This window comes from Sarcophilus harrisii, chromosome 1, assembly GCF_902635505.1.
Source record: "Sarcophilus harrisii chromosome 1, mSarHar1.11, whole genome shotgun sequence".
NCBI classification, from domain to species: Eukaryota; Metazoa; Chordata; class Mammalia; order Dasyuromorphia; family Dasyuridae; genus Sarcophilus; species Sarcophilus harrisii.
The window spans coordinates 29,335,978-29,353,676 of NC_045426.1; the positions used below are offsets into that span (position 1 = coordinate 29,335,978).

At 35.6% G+C, this 17,699-nt stretch overlaps 1 protein-coding gene across 1 annotated transcript in view; it reads right to left on the reverse strand.

The window, feature by feature from the left end:
• Window positions 1-397: 397 nt before the first annotated feature.
• Window positions 398-17,699, reverse strand: part of SUCLG2 (succinate-CoA ligase GDP-forming subunit beta) — a 317,191-nt gene continuing 299,889 nt past the window's right edge. Inside the window, exon 11 of the mRNA XM_023498103.2 lies at window positions 398-1,471. Coding sequence (XP_023353871.1) covers window positions 1,356-1,471 — 116 coding nt within the window. The 3' untranslated portion in view covers window positions 398-1,355. The remainder of the gene's footprint in view (window positions 1,472-17,699) is intronic.

Here is a 17,699-nt window from a genome sequence, read left to right on the forward strand (position 1 = left end):
GATTCTCTGGTTTACATATGATTTCTTACATGGAAAGTGTTAGGATAAGCCTGAAAAGCGTCATTTCCTAGAACAGTGGTATTAAACTGAAATAGAAGTGGGACAATTAATGTTGACTTAGTTTTAAAGTGTAATTATTACATGTATTTTTGTTATTTTTATTTATTTTTTAAGTACTTACCAATTAAATATAAATCTGGTGTGGATCACATGTGGCTTAAGGGTTGGGATTTGGAATCTCTCTTCTGGAGTGACCCCAATAGTCATGACAATAAGCCCACTTAAATCTTCTCTTTTCTGAATGGTTATTCATACCTAAGGTTTTTATGTCTTGATGATAAAATCACCAAATAGTGAAATATAGAAATATGAAATTCATGCACAAAAGATTATAAGATTCATAAAACAAAAGCTTTTATTTAAATTTGGAAATAGGTAAAAAATTTCAACAAATCCCCAATTCAAATCCCTCCCCATATAAATGGACGGAACTATGAGAAAAAGTACAGTCTGCATTGCTTCTTTATTTCATTGTAAGATAAGGACATTTGTAAATTACATACAAATTGACATGATCTATCATCCAATCATTCTTGGAAAACAATTAACAAAATAATTTTTAACCAAAATAAGACATTCTTATTTTTCATATGAAAACTGAGTGACCTTAAGGCTACAGGTTTTCTTGCTATGATGAGGTATATAGCTCAATTCATGTTAAGGCAAATAACACACTATATGTGTGATATCAGTGTGTTTTTTCCATGAGAAAAAAGTAAGGATGAAAATATCTTTGACTACATAACATGCATGGAAATTATCAATTTTGCCTTGAAAAACGCTCTAAAATGGAAGAAAGATGAATTTGTATATTTTAACTCTGCCCTTTTGTTAATAAGCATGACTGAGATTTCTACTCAAAACAGGACCATATTGGTATTTGATAAAGAAAGGCTCTAAAGTCAGTAAATTTTGTTTATTTTACTGGACTAATTATCTCTGAAGTGAGTTTGGATCAAATTCAAATTATTTACCACATCTTTCATCTTTTTCCATATGGATGGTTCTGGCTAGTAAGTGAAATACTGCTCACTTCTTGGGAAACAAAGGAGAAAATAATGTAGCTCATTATTGCAAAGAAAAATTCTATGTAAAATTGAAAGTATTTAAGCTGCCAGAATTTCCTATCCAAAAATTATCAATTTAAGATTTATAAACATTATTTTGTCACTTCTCTTTTTGAATGGTATCCATTCAATAATAACCCAAACTGGTTTCTTAAATTCAATGAAGTAGGTCACTTTTTTGTGACTCATTTCTTTTCCTCAAGGACCAGAAGGGAAAAAAAAAAAATATCACTTTGGTGCAACGGAGGCCACAGCCTTCTTAGCAGCATCTTCTAAGTCATTGGCAGATGTAATGGGAAGTCCACTGTTATTCAAGATATTCTGAGCTTCTTGAACATTGGTCCCTAGAAAAGAAGGTATAGCATTAGCAAGATATCCTCCAGAGTATATGTCTTGTCATCAATAAAGAGCTATCATGCTTTGGACAGTCAACTTAATCTCTTTCTGCTTTATGTTTTATTAGGGTAGGCAGTTGGCTTGATGGATAAAGTGATGTATTCAGAGTCAGAAAGGCTTGGATTTAAATCCTACCTTAAATCCATGGACTAATATTAATAATATCTTCTCTAAGTCTCAGTTTTCTCTTCTGTAAAATTAGCATAATAATAGCACCTACCTCATAGGGCAGTTCTGAAAATTACATAAAATACTATATGTGAAGCATTCCATATACTGTATAGTGCTATATGTCATATATTATTTTCATTATCTAGAAAATAGATGCTTTGGAATTGATGACTAAAAAATTTCCCTCCAACACGCATGTTTTTTGATTCTCTTAACAATAGTATTTCATTGCTACTTATTAAAAAAACAGAACCAAAATTTCTTGATTTGGGGAAAAACATTCATTGTAGGAGAGATGGTATCTTTTCAAAGATTTCTATCTTTGGTAGCAGAGCTTTTTGAAAATGTCTGGATGGCCAACTCCTTATTTGTATATAATATCTGTATATTTTAATGACCTATATTTTCGTTCCCCCTGGATAAGAAAAAGGAAAAGAAAAAAGGAAGAGAGGGAAGGAGGGAAAGGGGGAAGGAGGGAAGAAAGGAGGAAAGAAGGAAGCAAAGAAGGAAAGGAAGAAAGGAAAGAGAAAAATAATATACTTTAGTCTGTATTCAGATAACATCATTTCTTTGGAAGCAGATAGCACTTTTCATCATGAGTCCTTTTGGGATTTTCTTAAATCATTGTATTGCTGAGAATATCTAAGTTATTCACAATTCATCATGCAGTATTGCTGTTTCTGTGTAAAATGTTCTCCCAGTTCTGCTCACTTCACTCTGCATCAGTTCATGTAAGTCTTTTCAGGTTGTCCTGATATCATCTTGCTCATCATTTTTAATAGGACAATAATATTTCATTATAATCATATAACATACCTTTTTTCAGTCACTCCCAAATTGATATCATGTCAATTTCCACTTAGACTTCACAAAACAGCTGCTATTAATATTTTTATACAAATTGATCCCCCCCCCCACAATCTCTTATAGGACATAGATCTTGTAGTGATATTGAACTTTATATCCCTTTGAGCATAGTTCTAAATTGCTCTCCAAAATAGAATCAGAATGGAAAGTGAATCAGTTTACAACTCCATCAAGAATGCATTAATGGTTCTGTCTCTCCACACTTCCTCCAACATTTTCCACCAGTGGGGGTTCATGAGCTGTAGAGTTAGAAAGATATTTCTCAATCCCTAAGGCTACTCCTAGAAGAGAGATATAGCAGCCATGCTTTAGGGTCCTAGGCTGCCAGTTCAAGGATAGGAAAGAGAAATCCCAATTGTCAGTACCTATAACTTTTGACTGAACCTGGATCCCCACTATGAAATATAAGATATGTAGCAATTCAAATTTGCTAGTGAGTAATAATACATTAGTGTGCCTCTATGTATGAATGCACATAAATGCAAAGATATCCATTGTAAAATGTCTGTCCCTTTGAAAATTAGTTACTTTTAGATTTCATCAGGGATTCTTAATCTTTTTTGTGTCATGGACTTTTGTGGCTAGTCAATCCAATTCTCTCAATATCAGAATGAAGTTTTTAAATGAATGAAATAGAATGCATAAATCAAAGGTTAGTAAAAAAATAAAACTTTTCTCCCCCACGTTCACAGATTCCTTGAATATTGGACTCATTGGGGATGAGTGAACATCCGGGTTAGAACTTCTTGATTATAGAATTATAGACTGAACAATGGAAGGAACTTTCAAGTTTACTTAACACAACTCCCCTCAGTTTATTTGAGAATTCTAAAGTCCAGAAATGTTGAGTGACTTTTAATCCAGATCTTTCATGGAATTAGGTAGTCAGTATTATGGACTCTCAATTCTTCGCTGGGACAGTGTCCTGTAGGCCTGGATGTGTGTGTGTATGTGTGTGTGTGTGTGTGTGTGTGTATAGATATAGATTGATCCAAACAGACATGGAGCCTGCTCTATCAGTAGCAGGTATTAAGGGTCCATTGCAGTTGGGTCTTTCCTTGCTAGAAGCAGAAAATTTTGCTATTCTTTGACTAGAAAGATACAGTCTATGGGTTAATGTTGTGGGTCCATTACCCACAGCTGGGCTATACTGCCTGAAGTCATGCATCAGTGCCCTCATACTGAATAATGTGCAAATTGGTTTTACATTCTTGTTTAATGAGTAATATTGTCCAAAAAGGATATGATGGAACTTGGGAGTCCAGTGAAATATCCAATCTAACTCGGCACATCATTGGATTTTATCTAGTTAAGCAGAGGAAACCCATTTGTAGACAAACACTTCAAAACTAGGCAATAAAGCCCTCAGACACATTTTTTAAAAGATTGTAAATGAAAAGAGACGCTTCAGGGAAGAGTATTTCACACTGTCAAAAATCATGCAAATAGCAAAGGCTTGGTTAAATGAGATCAGATTAATTAAAAGAGATGACCAATTGTCACTCCTATCCCCTAGGCCTCAATTCATTAATGTGGCAAAGCAGGAGGGGGAGGTCTGAATTGTGCTCTATTCCTGTTTATTTTCAGGCTAATACCTTTTGGAAGCAGAGTTGCTGAAACCAGTTAACAGCAGTGCATATTTTGATTCATTATGTTTTGGTCAACTGATTCATTTAGAATTAGTCAAGTAATAATCTTTCTTTTCTTAGGTATGTTTCTACTAAAGACTGGCTACATCTATAGAAGAGCAGTTAGCAAATGCAAACACTTATTTACCCTTCTTTTCCAAACATATTTGCATATGTTAATGGAACATAATATAATGCATGCTTTTTTTTAATAAAAGCTTTTTTAGTTTTCAGAATACATGCAAATATAGTTCTTCAACAGTTACACTTACAAAACCTTGTGTTTCAAATTTTTCTTCCCTCCACTTCCCTTCTCCAGACATCAAGTAATATGATATAGCTTAAATATGTAACACTCAGCTTCTTAAACTATGATCAAATTCTAATATGGGGGATGTGTCATGAAATTATGATTCATTATCAGTAAATATTTGGTTTGTATATGTATTTTATATACATGTATATCTACAGTCATGTGAAGATTTCTTGATTGAAATTTACACTTACAACTGGGAAAAATTTAGGGAGCCCTGATATAACAGAAACAAATAATTAGTTTTGGAAAAAATTCTAAGTATGATTTTTTTTGTCCCTTTACCTATGGCGGAGTTCTCTCTTCAAACTTATCCTGACAGGAATTAACCCAAGTTATTTGTTATACTTTTTCTTCATAACTTGCTGCTAATTTCACAGTGGAAAGCACATTAGGTGTGGAGGTTCTGATTTCAAATAATGGCTGTTGTACTTTTTTCACTGGCTGATTCAAGTAAGTAACATGACAATCTCTGATGCTCATCTTTCTCATCCATAGTTGTGCTAAAGAAGAAGTATCAGGTAATGGGAGAGCGGTTTGCAATGTGAATAATTATCACAGTCAGAAAGGATGCCATTTATTGATGTGAAATGACTCATAGGCTAAATCAAATATGATTAAACCCTTGTGTTATGTGTGAAGTGATTTTTTTTTTAAGTCAGAGGGGAGAGGAGGAGGGAAGGAAAGGTGAGGTCTAGGGAATTAGAGAGGAATCAGGGTGGGGTAAGTAGAGAACAAAGTCACATGTGTCATCTACTTCAGTTGAATTTTCTAATAAGACAGTCTGAGGAGTTTGGTCTGCTTTTCTGTATGACTAAGGAAACAGATTGAGTGATTAACATTTTGACAGTGAAGGCAGGATGGATGCATTAAAGTTTTTCTTCCTCATCTGTGCGGATTGGACAACATGAACTCTTAAGGTTTCTTTCACTCCAATTTCAAGATTCTATAATGTACACTTAATCCTTCTCTATGCATCCATTAATTACTAAATTTAGCATGGATGGTATAATTGCTGAAACAACATCCTGATATCTTTGTGTAATTCAAACTTCTCCTAGATCTTGACTATATTAGCAACTTGGGTTAGAAATTGTGTTTATTTAATTGTACTTGAACAGGACTGAGAACTTGTGGGATAAAAATACACTTCTCAATGCTTAACATAAAAGGTTCCTGCAGAAACTTGGAAACATTTTTTAAATGCTGACCCAAAATACTTAGAGAGATAGCCACATGCTCTGCTCAAAGTTTTTGGAAGCAGACAGATTACCATTTACCTACAGTGATTTAGGGTAGTACAATATAGAAACCTCCATTTCATCAATTCTCCTATTCTTGACATCCTATATACTTGACATATGGCCACATATTCTTTCACTATATAGTGCAAAGGAAAGAGCACTGATTTTGTAGTGAGATGACCTGCTGATTCAAAGCCCCAAATAACTCATTTCCTTTCTCTGGACTTCAATTTCCTTATCTGTAAAAGAAAAAAAAATCAGATGGGGGCTGGACAATGTTGTCTCTGGGATTCCTTCCAGCTCTTTTTAGAGGTGGGTCCTATACTTGATTTGATCTTAATTTGAATCCCAGGTTGGCACTACCCTTCATCACCTGTGTGAGTTTGGTCATGTGATTACTTTGAGTTTTATTTATAGATCTAGAACTGGAAAAGACCCAGACTATTGAGTGCAACTTTCTTCCACAGTTGAAGAAACTGTTCTCAGAATCAAGATTTCTGAATTTCTGACTGCAAGTCAAGAACTTTACACGCATCATATGTTACTAAGGTTCTTCACATTTATAATGAGCCTTATTTTTCACATCTGTGAAATGGAGTCAGTGATATATAGATAACTACAAGGTAAATGCTTTGTAAATGGAATAAAATGCTCCAAAATATGAATTTTTATCATCTGACAGCATTCCTTTTTTTTTAATTCAATGAATACAAGGATGGGCTTTGAATCCAAAGCCACCATTTTTTAAGGGAACAGAACAAAACAAATTTTAAAAAATTCAAAGGTCCACTTAAAAGACTGCCTTTATATGTAAAGTTCTTGGTTTCTTCTGTCATTATCTGAGTTTGCCTTTAGAGGAGGCAGCAAGTGGCAGCTGGTCTAAAAGGCTGCCAGCAGCTGTCTTTTGCCACCCATGCTACATAAGGCCTCCCTGTTCTAAAGGGGAAATGCAAAGGGCAGAGTGGGACTGGTTGGCTGGCTTCTGTTGAAAAGGAAACAGAGATGTGGTTTTTAAACAATCCCAGTGCTAGCTATCCCTACCCCCACCCAGCTACCCATTTTACTGTCATGTCAAAGTGTCTAATTGCTTCATAATTCTGGGATCTGCTTAAATGAATTCTAATTCCATTTGCAGTTTTAGTCTAATTACACCCTTAATTAGTGAGTAGGCAGCAGGCATGGTCTGAGCTGAGTGACTTTCTGTGAGATTTATAACTTTGGCTCTGAGACTTGGTTAGAGAAGAAATATTGCAAAGCTTGCGTGTCGGCGCCATGACAAGATGAAGGTTTGAATTCTTCCATCAACAAGCTAATTTTTGGAGTCTGCCTGCCTTTCCGGTTTCAGCAGTGCTTCTCTGGGAGGCTAGGGGGAGGAGACTCTTGGTTCTTTCCTTGGGCAGAGATGATTCCTAGCTCATCTCTTTGCTGAATAGCACATTTCTATGGCACAGGCTTCACAAAGTACTTTTCTCAGAACTGTCCTTATGAGGTGTATAGCAAAGAATGGGTTTAGAATCTGTGATCCTATTTCAGGCATGTTATCTTCATTCTACAGATAAGGAAACTGAGGCTTCTTGAGGTCAAGTACTTGTCGCTGATCCCACTGCTACTAAGAGGAACATTTAAGAAGAGCATCTGGGTACCAAAAATCAATTAAACACTCCCTCCTCCCAGTGCCTCAGTTTCCTCAACTACAAAATAATGGGATTTAACTAGATGACTTCTAAGGTCATCTTTAAATCTATGATACAACCATTAGAATCCAGGAGGTTTCCCTGACCCTACATCTGGAACTCTATTTATCATGTCATTGTTATTGTCTCTCTAAAGCAGCAGACTGGGTTGGTGAACACCTAAAAGAGCAATGGGGGCATGGGGTAGGAGGAAGGGAAGAATGAGTGAGAGGTCAAGATGAAAGTGGAGGAAAGATAAATAGCAGCTGCTCCACTGAGTTCAATGGAATAGAACCCAAAAAGGCTTGGGCAAATGCTTGTTTGTTTGGCAAAGTAAACAAAAATAATCTGGTTGTTTAAAATGAATTTCTTATATAATCAGAAAGTTTTTTTTTCTATTCTTTTCTTGTAGAACTGAAAAGAAACAGCTGCTTCAACTTGCAACATGAAATTCAGGACTCTAAAGAGAGTATTTATGGTTATATACAGAGTTAGAAAGAAAATTGATCTTCCCACTTCTAAATGATTTTTCTGATACATTCTAATATTTATTATGTGATGTCTTGCCTCATAAGGAGATGACATGAGAACATGGTTAAGATGCACCTGTATAGTTAATAACTAATCTTGAATGGGATGGGATGGGAAATTTCAGGTGTTCCTTCATATGAAATGATTTACAGTGAGCTCTCATATAGGAGTCCCTCCTTTGGCTCTCTAACCACTTTACGAATGCTAATACCTTTGGAATCAAAGGGGAAAAGATTTCAAAATGAAATCATACCCTATTGCCAGAGAAAATTAAATTAAAAAGATTTCCCTTACCCCCTTCTCCTGATAGAAAGATTTACCATTAAGCTCCTACCACTGGGTGGTGTCAGAGAACTGTAAACAGAGACCCACTGTTAATTTCTTAATGTAATCTGATCTTGAATTTCATTAATTCCAGATAGAAGGATAAAAATGGAAACAATCCTAGAATTCTCTTTTATGAGAAGCCAGGTTTGTACAGAGAGAATGGGGAGCCTTCTCCTTTGGAAACCTCACAAAACTGAAGTCGAGAAAAAAATATATTTTTATAAACCTCACTTTGAAGACTTTCACAATAGGGCATTTTCTTTTGAGATAAATGTATGAAATATGTAATTTGCTTTAAAAAATAAAAAATAATTTTATTTCTAGGAGAAGCTGATTTTTGAAATATAGCCACCTGAAAGGCCTCCATCAAGTTGCTCTTCTATACTACTTTGGCCCTTTCAAATATGTTAATTTTTTAGTGGTACTTGTGGGTGATTGGTATAAAGTATAAGACTGTGATACATTAAAAATAAAGCCAAGATTTGGAATCAGGAAATCTGACTTTGAATGCCAGTTTAGCCTCGTATAACATCTGTTGCTTGTTATTAAAGGAAAGCATTTTATCTTACTAGACCTCAGTTTCTTGTTTGTAAAAGGAAGACATTGGGCTAAATCCAGGCTCTCTAATTGGGGCTATGTAGAACCTTAATGGATAAAAGAAACATGTCAAGGCAATAACCACATTTTATTTCTTATATATGTTTTTATGATAACCTCTAGAAAATATTTCCTTCCCACATTGCATAGGGATTATAGAAAAATTTACCAAAAGCCAAGGAACAATGAGAAAAACTGGGGATTTATTCATGAAATAAATTATCTTGAAGGTCTCTTTCTGCTCAAAGCATCTAGAATTTTATGACCCTAACTGATTCTTTAGTTGATTAAAAACTTTGAGATATTTTCTAGGAATAAGATAGACTCTACTAAAAGGTTAATATCACTTGTCCAAGTCCACTCTTGTTTTCTATAGAATGGATACCGGCCTGGACATATAGACAAATTTAGAAAGAAATCAGTTTGTTTGTGGAGCCTAAGATTAGCTTCCTTCTCCAGCTAATAAATATATACCTAGACACAGCTTTGAATGTGGTGGCTGGGTAAGAGCAGCTAGGTTTTGTTCAGCTCATTCTAATGCTATAGTTCCTACATTTAAACGATTACTGTCAGTGCTCAGACTTGGGTGCGAGCTCAGCTTCTGGGGTGACACTTTCCTACCATTCCCTACTGTGGCCAATCTTCTGTAGATTCTTTCCAATTAGACAGATTTGTTGAGGGCTCAAGAACCACAAGATCAAATTATCATTGTGAGTCTTATCATTGTTACTAGACATAATAGCAGGAGGAGTTGATATCTCCTACACCTTTCTATCCCCATCCACTCCATAGAGCAATATGACATCATTTATTCCTTGGTGTCTGGCTGTCACCTTCAAGGCATGCATGAGGAACTTGAGCCAGGAAGAAACACATGATTTCCCCCCAAAAATGTACCTTGGCCAAAGGGATGGATGGTTGGACTTGGAGTCTGGAGAGAGGAGAACCCTGGCTTTTTTTCTTGGAGGTTGTGGATTTGAATTCCGACTTCCCTTACCCTCGCTCATCTGTTAAATGACTGCATTGAACTGTATGACCATTGAAGTGATTTTGAGGCTGAAATATGGCCTTCTGGGCCAGGAAAACCCCAACTCAAAGTCCTTTTCAAATATTTCCTGTCTATGTGATCCAGAGCAAATGTCTTTATCTCTCTGTGATTCAGTTTCCTCATTTTGGAATAATAATAGCATCTATCCTATAGGGTTGTTATGTTAGTTGTTATGAGGCTTAAATGGGATTTTATATACACACATTTTTGCCAAAATATTAAAGTGATATATCTTTATCTTCTATGTATTATTCATCTTCTTTTTTTACTTTATTTATTTATTTTTATGTAATAGCCTTTTATTTACAGGTTATATGTATGGGTAACTTTACAGCATTAACAATTGCCAAACCTCTTGTTCCAATTTTTCACCTCTTACCCCCCACCCCCTCCCCCAGATGGCAGGATGACCAGTAGATTTTAAATATATTAAAATATATTATTCATCTTCTGTCAACCAACTAACCTACCTACCTACCTACTTACCTACCTATTTGTCATGTAGGTATGTATGTATTCATCAATGTATCTGTTTATTTATCTATTTATCTATGTACCTATCTATCTGTCCACTTGTCTATCTGTCTGTCTATCTATATATCTATGTATTCTGTCTATATATTTATAAGAACAGGGACTGCAACATGCAGAAATACCTCTAGCAACACAGAAGAGCAAATGTTTTTAACTTAAGATTCCTGGAGAGTTTTCCAAGGCACCAAAAGGAAGTGACTTGCCCAGGATTATACAGTTTGGTTATTAGACATGGTACTAGAACCCAGGTCTTTATTATTACAGAACTAGCTGTTACTCTCTACCATGCAATGCTGCCTCGTATAGCCTCACCACCACCACCACCACCATCATCATCATCGCCATTTTCATCATCATCATCATATAACTTAATTTATATCCCATATTTAGGGTTGTTTGAAAGTAGAACAGGGAGACTTAGGACTCCTTGTCATGGGGCACCTTCAAATGGATGCCGGATGATTCCTTATTAGGAATCTTGAAGAAAGGATATCCCAACAGCTTGAAAAGGGTTTCAAGCTAACTGAGATGTGGTGTTTCTTGCTCATGCTATTTGCCTATATTCAAATAAAAGGCATGGCACTACAAAAGCTTAACTGACCAAAGTAAACTATCAGAGGACCACAGAGTTCCAGTTGGAAGGGAACATTGAGGATTCCTGTTCCAACTTCTTCATTTTAGAGAGGAGAAAGTTGTAGTGCATAAAGCTTAAATGACTTGTCCAAGTACATAAAGATAGGAAGTAGATAATACAATATTTATTTTGGAATAAAATAACAAAGTTCAACCACTAAATGACTTTAGTATAATTTTAGAGAATGGAACACATTGTACCATAATGTGTAATGACAACATTGGATATGAGGACATTTTTTTTCATTCAATCACACATAGTAATTACTTTTAACAATTTCTTACTGGTCAATTACTAATAAATTATGATAAAAATCCAAACAAAAGAAATTGATGGAATCAAATTTTTCCCTTTTGGTGTTACACAATAAAGCATAGGAAGAGAAAGGCTAGAACGCAGCACAGAATGCTAGAAATTAAAAGGAGGAAGGTAAGAAAATTGGAAGCAAGCAACAACTTTTAGTTAATGCTGAAATCCATTTTTCAGGGAAAGCTTTTCCTTTTCTCTTCCCTGCTCATTTTCCAGAGAATGAGAAGGCCAGAACACAAAATATATTCATTCATATACATGGATAGTGAAAGAGCGAAAAACAAGAAATGTGAAGAGGGGGAAAAAAAGTCACAGTTAACATCTTACTGGGGGTCAAGAGCCATGAGATACCACTTTGCAGAAGAAAGCGGACATGAAGTGGTGCAAAATCCAATTTCTTCTGGGAGCAAAATCCCCACTGACATCCATGACAGGCTGCAAGGACAGGCAAAGAGATGCTCCCACAGTAGAAGGGGAGGGAATTTCATCTTTGAAGAGATGGGGATTGAGAGAGAGAAACCAAACAAATTTCCATACAAGACACAAGGAACTATCTCAGATCCCTAAGAATCTGACTCGGAAACCTGATAGGGTAGGGTGCTCGAGGCCAAAGGCAGGTCTCCTTCTGGGCTTTTCTCTGCCTCTTTGAGCTACCAGCCTTCCTTTCAGGAGGGAACTCTTCCATTCAGTCTGTCCTTATGTATTTAGTGGAAAAATGGATCCTGAAATGTTTCAAGCAGCTCTTTTTTAACCAGTCTATCGAACAAGAGGCCAGATGATTGACAGATCCCAAGAAACACCAGTCACTTTGGCTTCTTAACGTAAGATAGACTACAGCTGATGAGTGTGACTGAGGCTTATAACTAGAACATTTCACCATGACGTGTATCTATAGAGCTTCAAACTCTGGGGGAATTAATCATAGTACAAAACATAATAAGAGCAGCTAACGTTTACATAGCCCATTAAGAACTGAAAACTGCTTTACATAGATTGTCTCATCTGATCTTTATAATAAGCCTGTGAAGTAGATACCATAATAATCTCCATTTTACAGAGGAAGAAATAGGCAAAGAGAGATTACGTGAATTGCCTAAGACTGTTCACCTAGTAAGTGTTTGGGGAGGGATTTGAACACGTCTTCCTAAATCCAACTCTAAAGCTTTATTCACTTTATATGCTCAACTGGGCTAAGTAGAAAGTTTGCTTCTCTTTAGTTGACTGGAGGGGTAAATCCATGTTAAAATGGGTAGGCTACATGGTATCCATTCTCTCCTAGTGTGATAAGCAGATTTGAATCATTTGGTCAATAATATTTAAAGTGTTTGCTGTTCAGAAAGCATGGTGGTATGATGGCAGAAGGAAGATGTAAAACTCAGTTCCATTTAAAGCCACAAACTGAACCAGAGCTTTATATATGGAAGGGGTTTTAGAGGCTCTCTTGCCTAAGTCCATTTATAGTTAGGGAAGTTGTGGGAAAAGTTTGTTATAGAAGACTAATTCTAGAAAGGACTAGAGAAGGTATCTTGGCCAATCTTTACTTTATATAGTTGCAAAAAAAAGGTCGTCTACAGGATCATCACTATAGAACTAAGAAAAGCCAAAGAGTCTGTCTTGTCTATCTAATGTCCCCCCTTTTTACAGGTGAGGAAACTGAGGCTTATGGAGGTTAAATGACTTGTCTAAGTGCACATAGATTGTGAATACCAGAAGCACAGTTTGAAACTGAGTTTTCTGATACCACAACTTTACAAAATGACCTTGTGTTCATTTTGTCTGTGTGTGTATGTGTGTATGTGTATACACACAAACACACACATAATACACACATATATAAAGATACATAAAGTTAGATAAATGACTAACATTTATCACACTTACTATGTATCAGACACTATGCTAAACATTTTACAATTATTTTCTCTTGATCTTCACAGCAACCTTAGGGATTATTTTCTTAATTTTATAAATGGGGAGATTGAGGTAAACAGAAATTAAATGCCTTGCCCAAAATCATAGATCTAGGAAATAACTAATGCTGGATTTGAATTCAGCTCTTTTTGACTCCAGAGCTCATGTTTTATCCACTGTACAACCTAGCTTCCCCAACTTCCCCAACATGGACATGGTCACAGGCAGAGAGAACACACACACACACACACACACACACACACACACACACACACACCCGAAGCTCCCCTCATCACTTCTACTCTCATAATTTTCGTTAGTTAAGTCTTGATTGACCTTCCCTTTCTCAGTTTCCTCTCCATTTCATTTGGAGACCCAAAATGTGGAGTACCAAACTCCTCCCAATGCCTTTCTTTATAGAGGGCAGAAACTGTGCTCTCTGCTCACTCCACTGTGCATCTGCTTCTCTTTCTAGTTTCAATTCCATGGAACAAGATCTCTATGCTGTTCCTGGTACCTCTTGGCATCTTGTTTTTTTTTTTTCCTTTGTGCTGTTCCCCACCCCCCTTTTCTTGCTTCTTTTTTTTGTGTGGGATCTCTTCTCATTAGATTGTAAGGTCTGTAACAGCAGGAACTGTCTTTCTTTTTTATTAATTGTATTCCTAGTACTTAACACAGTGCCTAGCACATAGCCAATGCTCAAGAAATGTTGATTGTATTGTGTATGTGTGTATATCTATATATACATGCATAAATACCCATAAATACACATGCATTTGCATGTGCGTGTGTGTGTGTAGGTTGGTTGTTAAATAGAAATACACACATGTATACTCTCACTTGCTAGAATGAAAGCTTCTTGAGGGCATAGATTGTTTCATTTTCATCTTATATCTTCATTATTCAACAGAGGGCCTGGGTCACAATAGGTCGTACTTGCAATGATTCTCCTCTCCTACCCTAAATTACATGGTGATTTGGGGAGTGCCAGGGGTTGAGCAGAAATCACAAATGAGATGGATACCCAGATAATTATAGAAAAAAAATGAATGATGTGGTCTGGGACTGAAGAAGTCAATAGATTTTTTTTTAAACTTGGTGTAGCAGATAGAGTTCTAGACTTGGAATCAGGAAGACCTGGGTTCAAATCCTTCATATTTTTATTAGCTATATAGGTCTAAGTGAGTCTCCCAACTTCTCTCTGTGTCTCACCTTTCCTCACTCAATAAGTGATGGAGTTGGACTTGATACCTTTAAAAACTTTCCTTCAAGCTCTAAATCTATGACCAGCTTTCCAAGGTGCAAGAGAAGGATCAAGGGGATGTGGGCTCTAAGGAAATAGGTTTGAAGTTGTGAGCTCCTAATTTAATCCAGTAATCAATCAGCAGTGTTTATTATGCATTATAATACATTTGGAAGATAGATATGTTCAGGTCTAGAGTCAAGAAGGCTCATCTTCCTGAAGTCAAATCTGGCTTCACACAAACACACTAGCTCTGTGATCCTGGATAAGACATTTAACACTATTTGCCTCAGTTTCCTCATCTGTAAAAAAGAGCTAGAGAAGAGAATGGTAAACCACTCCAATATCTTTGCCCAGAAAATCCCAAAGGGAATCAAGAAGAGTCAGACATGACTTAAATAAGTAAATAAACAATATGTCAGGCACTCTACTAGGCACTGGAGATATAAAAGTTTAAAAGTCCAGCCCTTCAGAAGCTTACATTCTATTGGAGGGAGGAATAAAGAGGTAAAAGAGAAATTCAAATTCCTTAATATCAAAATAGTCCTTAATTGGTGGGGGCAGGAGGGAGAACTTGGGAATAAAATCAGTTTATCGTCTACATGTTTTCTAAAAATTCATCAATTAAGAGTCACTTCTTGACTTCAAATTGCTTTCAGACCATCTGAGAAGGGAGAAAAGGAGTTTACTACAGATGTAGTGAAGAGATAACCTGAGGAAACTTTCATTCTTATGGAAACTTAAATCTCTCTTTTTTATCCTATGTTCCATGTGGAAACCTCTTTAAGATATTAATCAGTCTCATGCCCAAATCATAGATAAATCAACTCCAACCTCAAATCTCAGCTAACCTAGGGCAGTACACATGTGCTAAGGGGGCAAAAAAATTAGTCATCTCATACCCTTTCAGTGTGTTTTTATTACTATTATTATTAATTCAGTGAAAATTATGTCCTTAGGCATTCTCTCCAGCTTTGGTCTTAATTTCAAAAAGGAAAAGTAAAGAGCAAAACCTATCCCTAAACATTTGTTCCACAACACTGGCAGAGGCAGCATCTGTGCAAGTTAACTCTCCTCCTCCTCTTGCCACCACCAATATGTGGTTGTTCAAGTCACCCGTGAGCCTTTTAAATAAAAATAATCCCGAATCTCAGCTGGTGAGTTCTTTTCTGATAAGGCAAGTAAATACATGTAATTATAAAGTTACCATTTTCAAAGAGGAGAGTAATCCTTGCTTTATCCACTGGTAAAGCAGCTTGTAATTATTATACAGCTGAGAACAAAGATTTGTCCACAAAATCCCCTTAAATCAAGCCAGATTTGACTGATTAAAACTTTTCTCATCAAGACATTTCTAATACATTGTGTGTGGGCAAAGAGCCTTTACTGTGTAGGCCAGAAATCTGTTAGATTTATGGGAACAATCATGGAACTTTTCTTGGGCAAATGTACAAATGGAATTTTAGTAAACCAACCTCCTCCTCTTTGCATTAGTGTGGGTTATCACAATATAGAAACATTTAGAAAGGCTGGATTTGGGTCTTTTAATCACCCAGAATCTTTTTTCTACTCATCAATCTGATCTAGTTCCAATGAGGTGAGAAAAAAAAAAACTACCAGAGAAATGTCAAGAGTGAGAAATAATGAGGTGGTTTTATTTTCATTTTTGTTTTTGCTTTTTATTTTGATCATGGAGAAGGGTAAGGATGGTTCGAATCTATCTGTACTATATTAGAATGTGAATTCCTTAAGAACAAGTAATGGAATACTCAGAGAAACTTGGTAACTTCAGTCTGCCTCAGTTTCCTCATCTGCAACATGAGGGGAACAGTAGCACCAATTTCCCAGGATGATCTTGAAGATCAAATGAGACAATGCATGGGATGCACTCTGTAAACTTAAAAGTGCTACCTAAATGTTGCATGTTATTAGAAATTAACTTGAATATCAGCTTGAGCAAAACATAATCAAGTGCAAGTCATTCATGTAATGCTTTCCACTGCCACATCTTCAATTGCTTCATGGGTTGATTCATTTTTATCTTTGCTTACCTAGTTCTAAGTTTTATATTGTCTGTTACTCAAATTTCCAGGTTCTAGAGAAAACAGTTCCAAAATGGTGGGTCATGGCCCCATATGGGGTTATATAACTGAATGTGGGGAGGTTGTGAAAAATTTTGCAATAGTAAAAGGTTTCTGAATGATCTATGTCCTGCAGTAACAAATTTTCCTCCCAATATTTAATTCTTTACATAAAAATAAATAAGCACATCAATCTCATTAGTATGCAAATTAACTTTCATCTTTAATAAATGGTAAAATGATATGTTTGCTAAACAATTGTTTTAAAATAAATTTCTTTTTGATTTATTATTAGTAAATGTTTGATTTGTATATTTATTTTATACGTCTATATACCCAGAGTCATGTTAAAATTTTGTTGATGAAAAAGGGTCCTTATTATAGAACATTTATTAATTATTATTATAATATATATATATATATATTATATGAGTAGAAAAAAATTAAGAAGTCTTATTATAGAACACCAGTTTTAGTAATGTTTCTAGAAACTTGAGATATTGTTCATGCATCTTTGAGAGGCCATATAATCTCATGGTCACAGTTTAAGGAACTCTGTATTTAAACTGTATAGTTTAAATATAGTTAACAAGTGGAGTACAATTAAACTGTAAGTTTAATTGGTTCTTAAAGAACCAATTATTATTTTATTATAATTATTATATATTATACATGATTGTATAATTATTATAATGTTGTTAGCCACTGGGAGAAAGGATATTAATATTGTTCTTACAGCTATACCCGTCTTAGTCATCATCTAATTATAGGTATATGTGTTATTTTCCCAAATAGAATATAGAGTCTTTAAGGAAAGGGATGGTTTCTAATACTATCTACTGGGCCTAACACATTGTTGCTCATACATTAGGTACCTACTAAAAACTAATTAAGAAATCACTTGTGTGTCTACTAGAAGTTTTTGTTACATGCAAGATTCTATAATAGTCCTTACTAGTGTCTGGGGATTGAAATAATAATGATGATAAGGGAAGGAAGATCTGAGTTTGAATACTGCATTGAATACTGGCTTACTGGAACATTGGCAAGCACTTAACTTCTGTT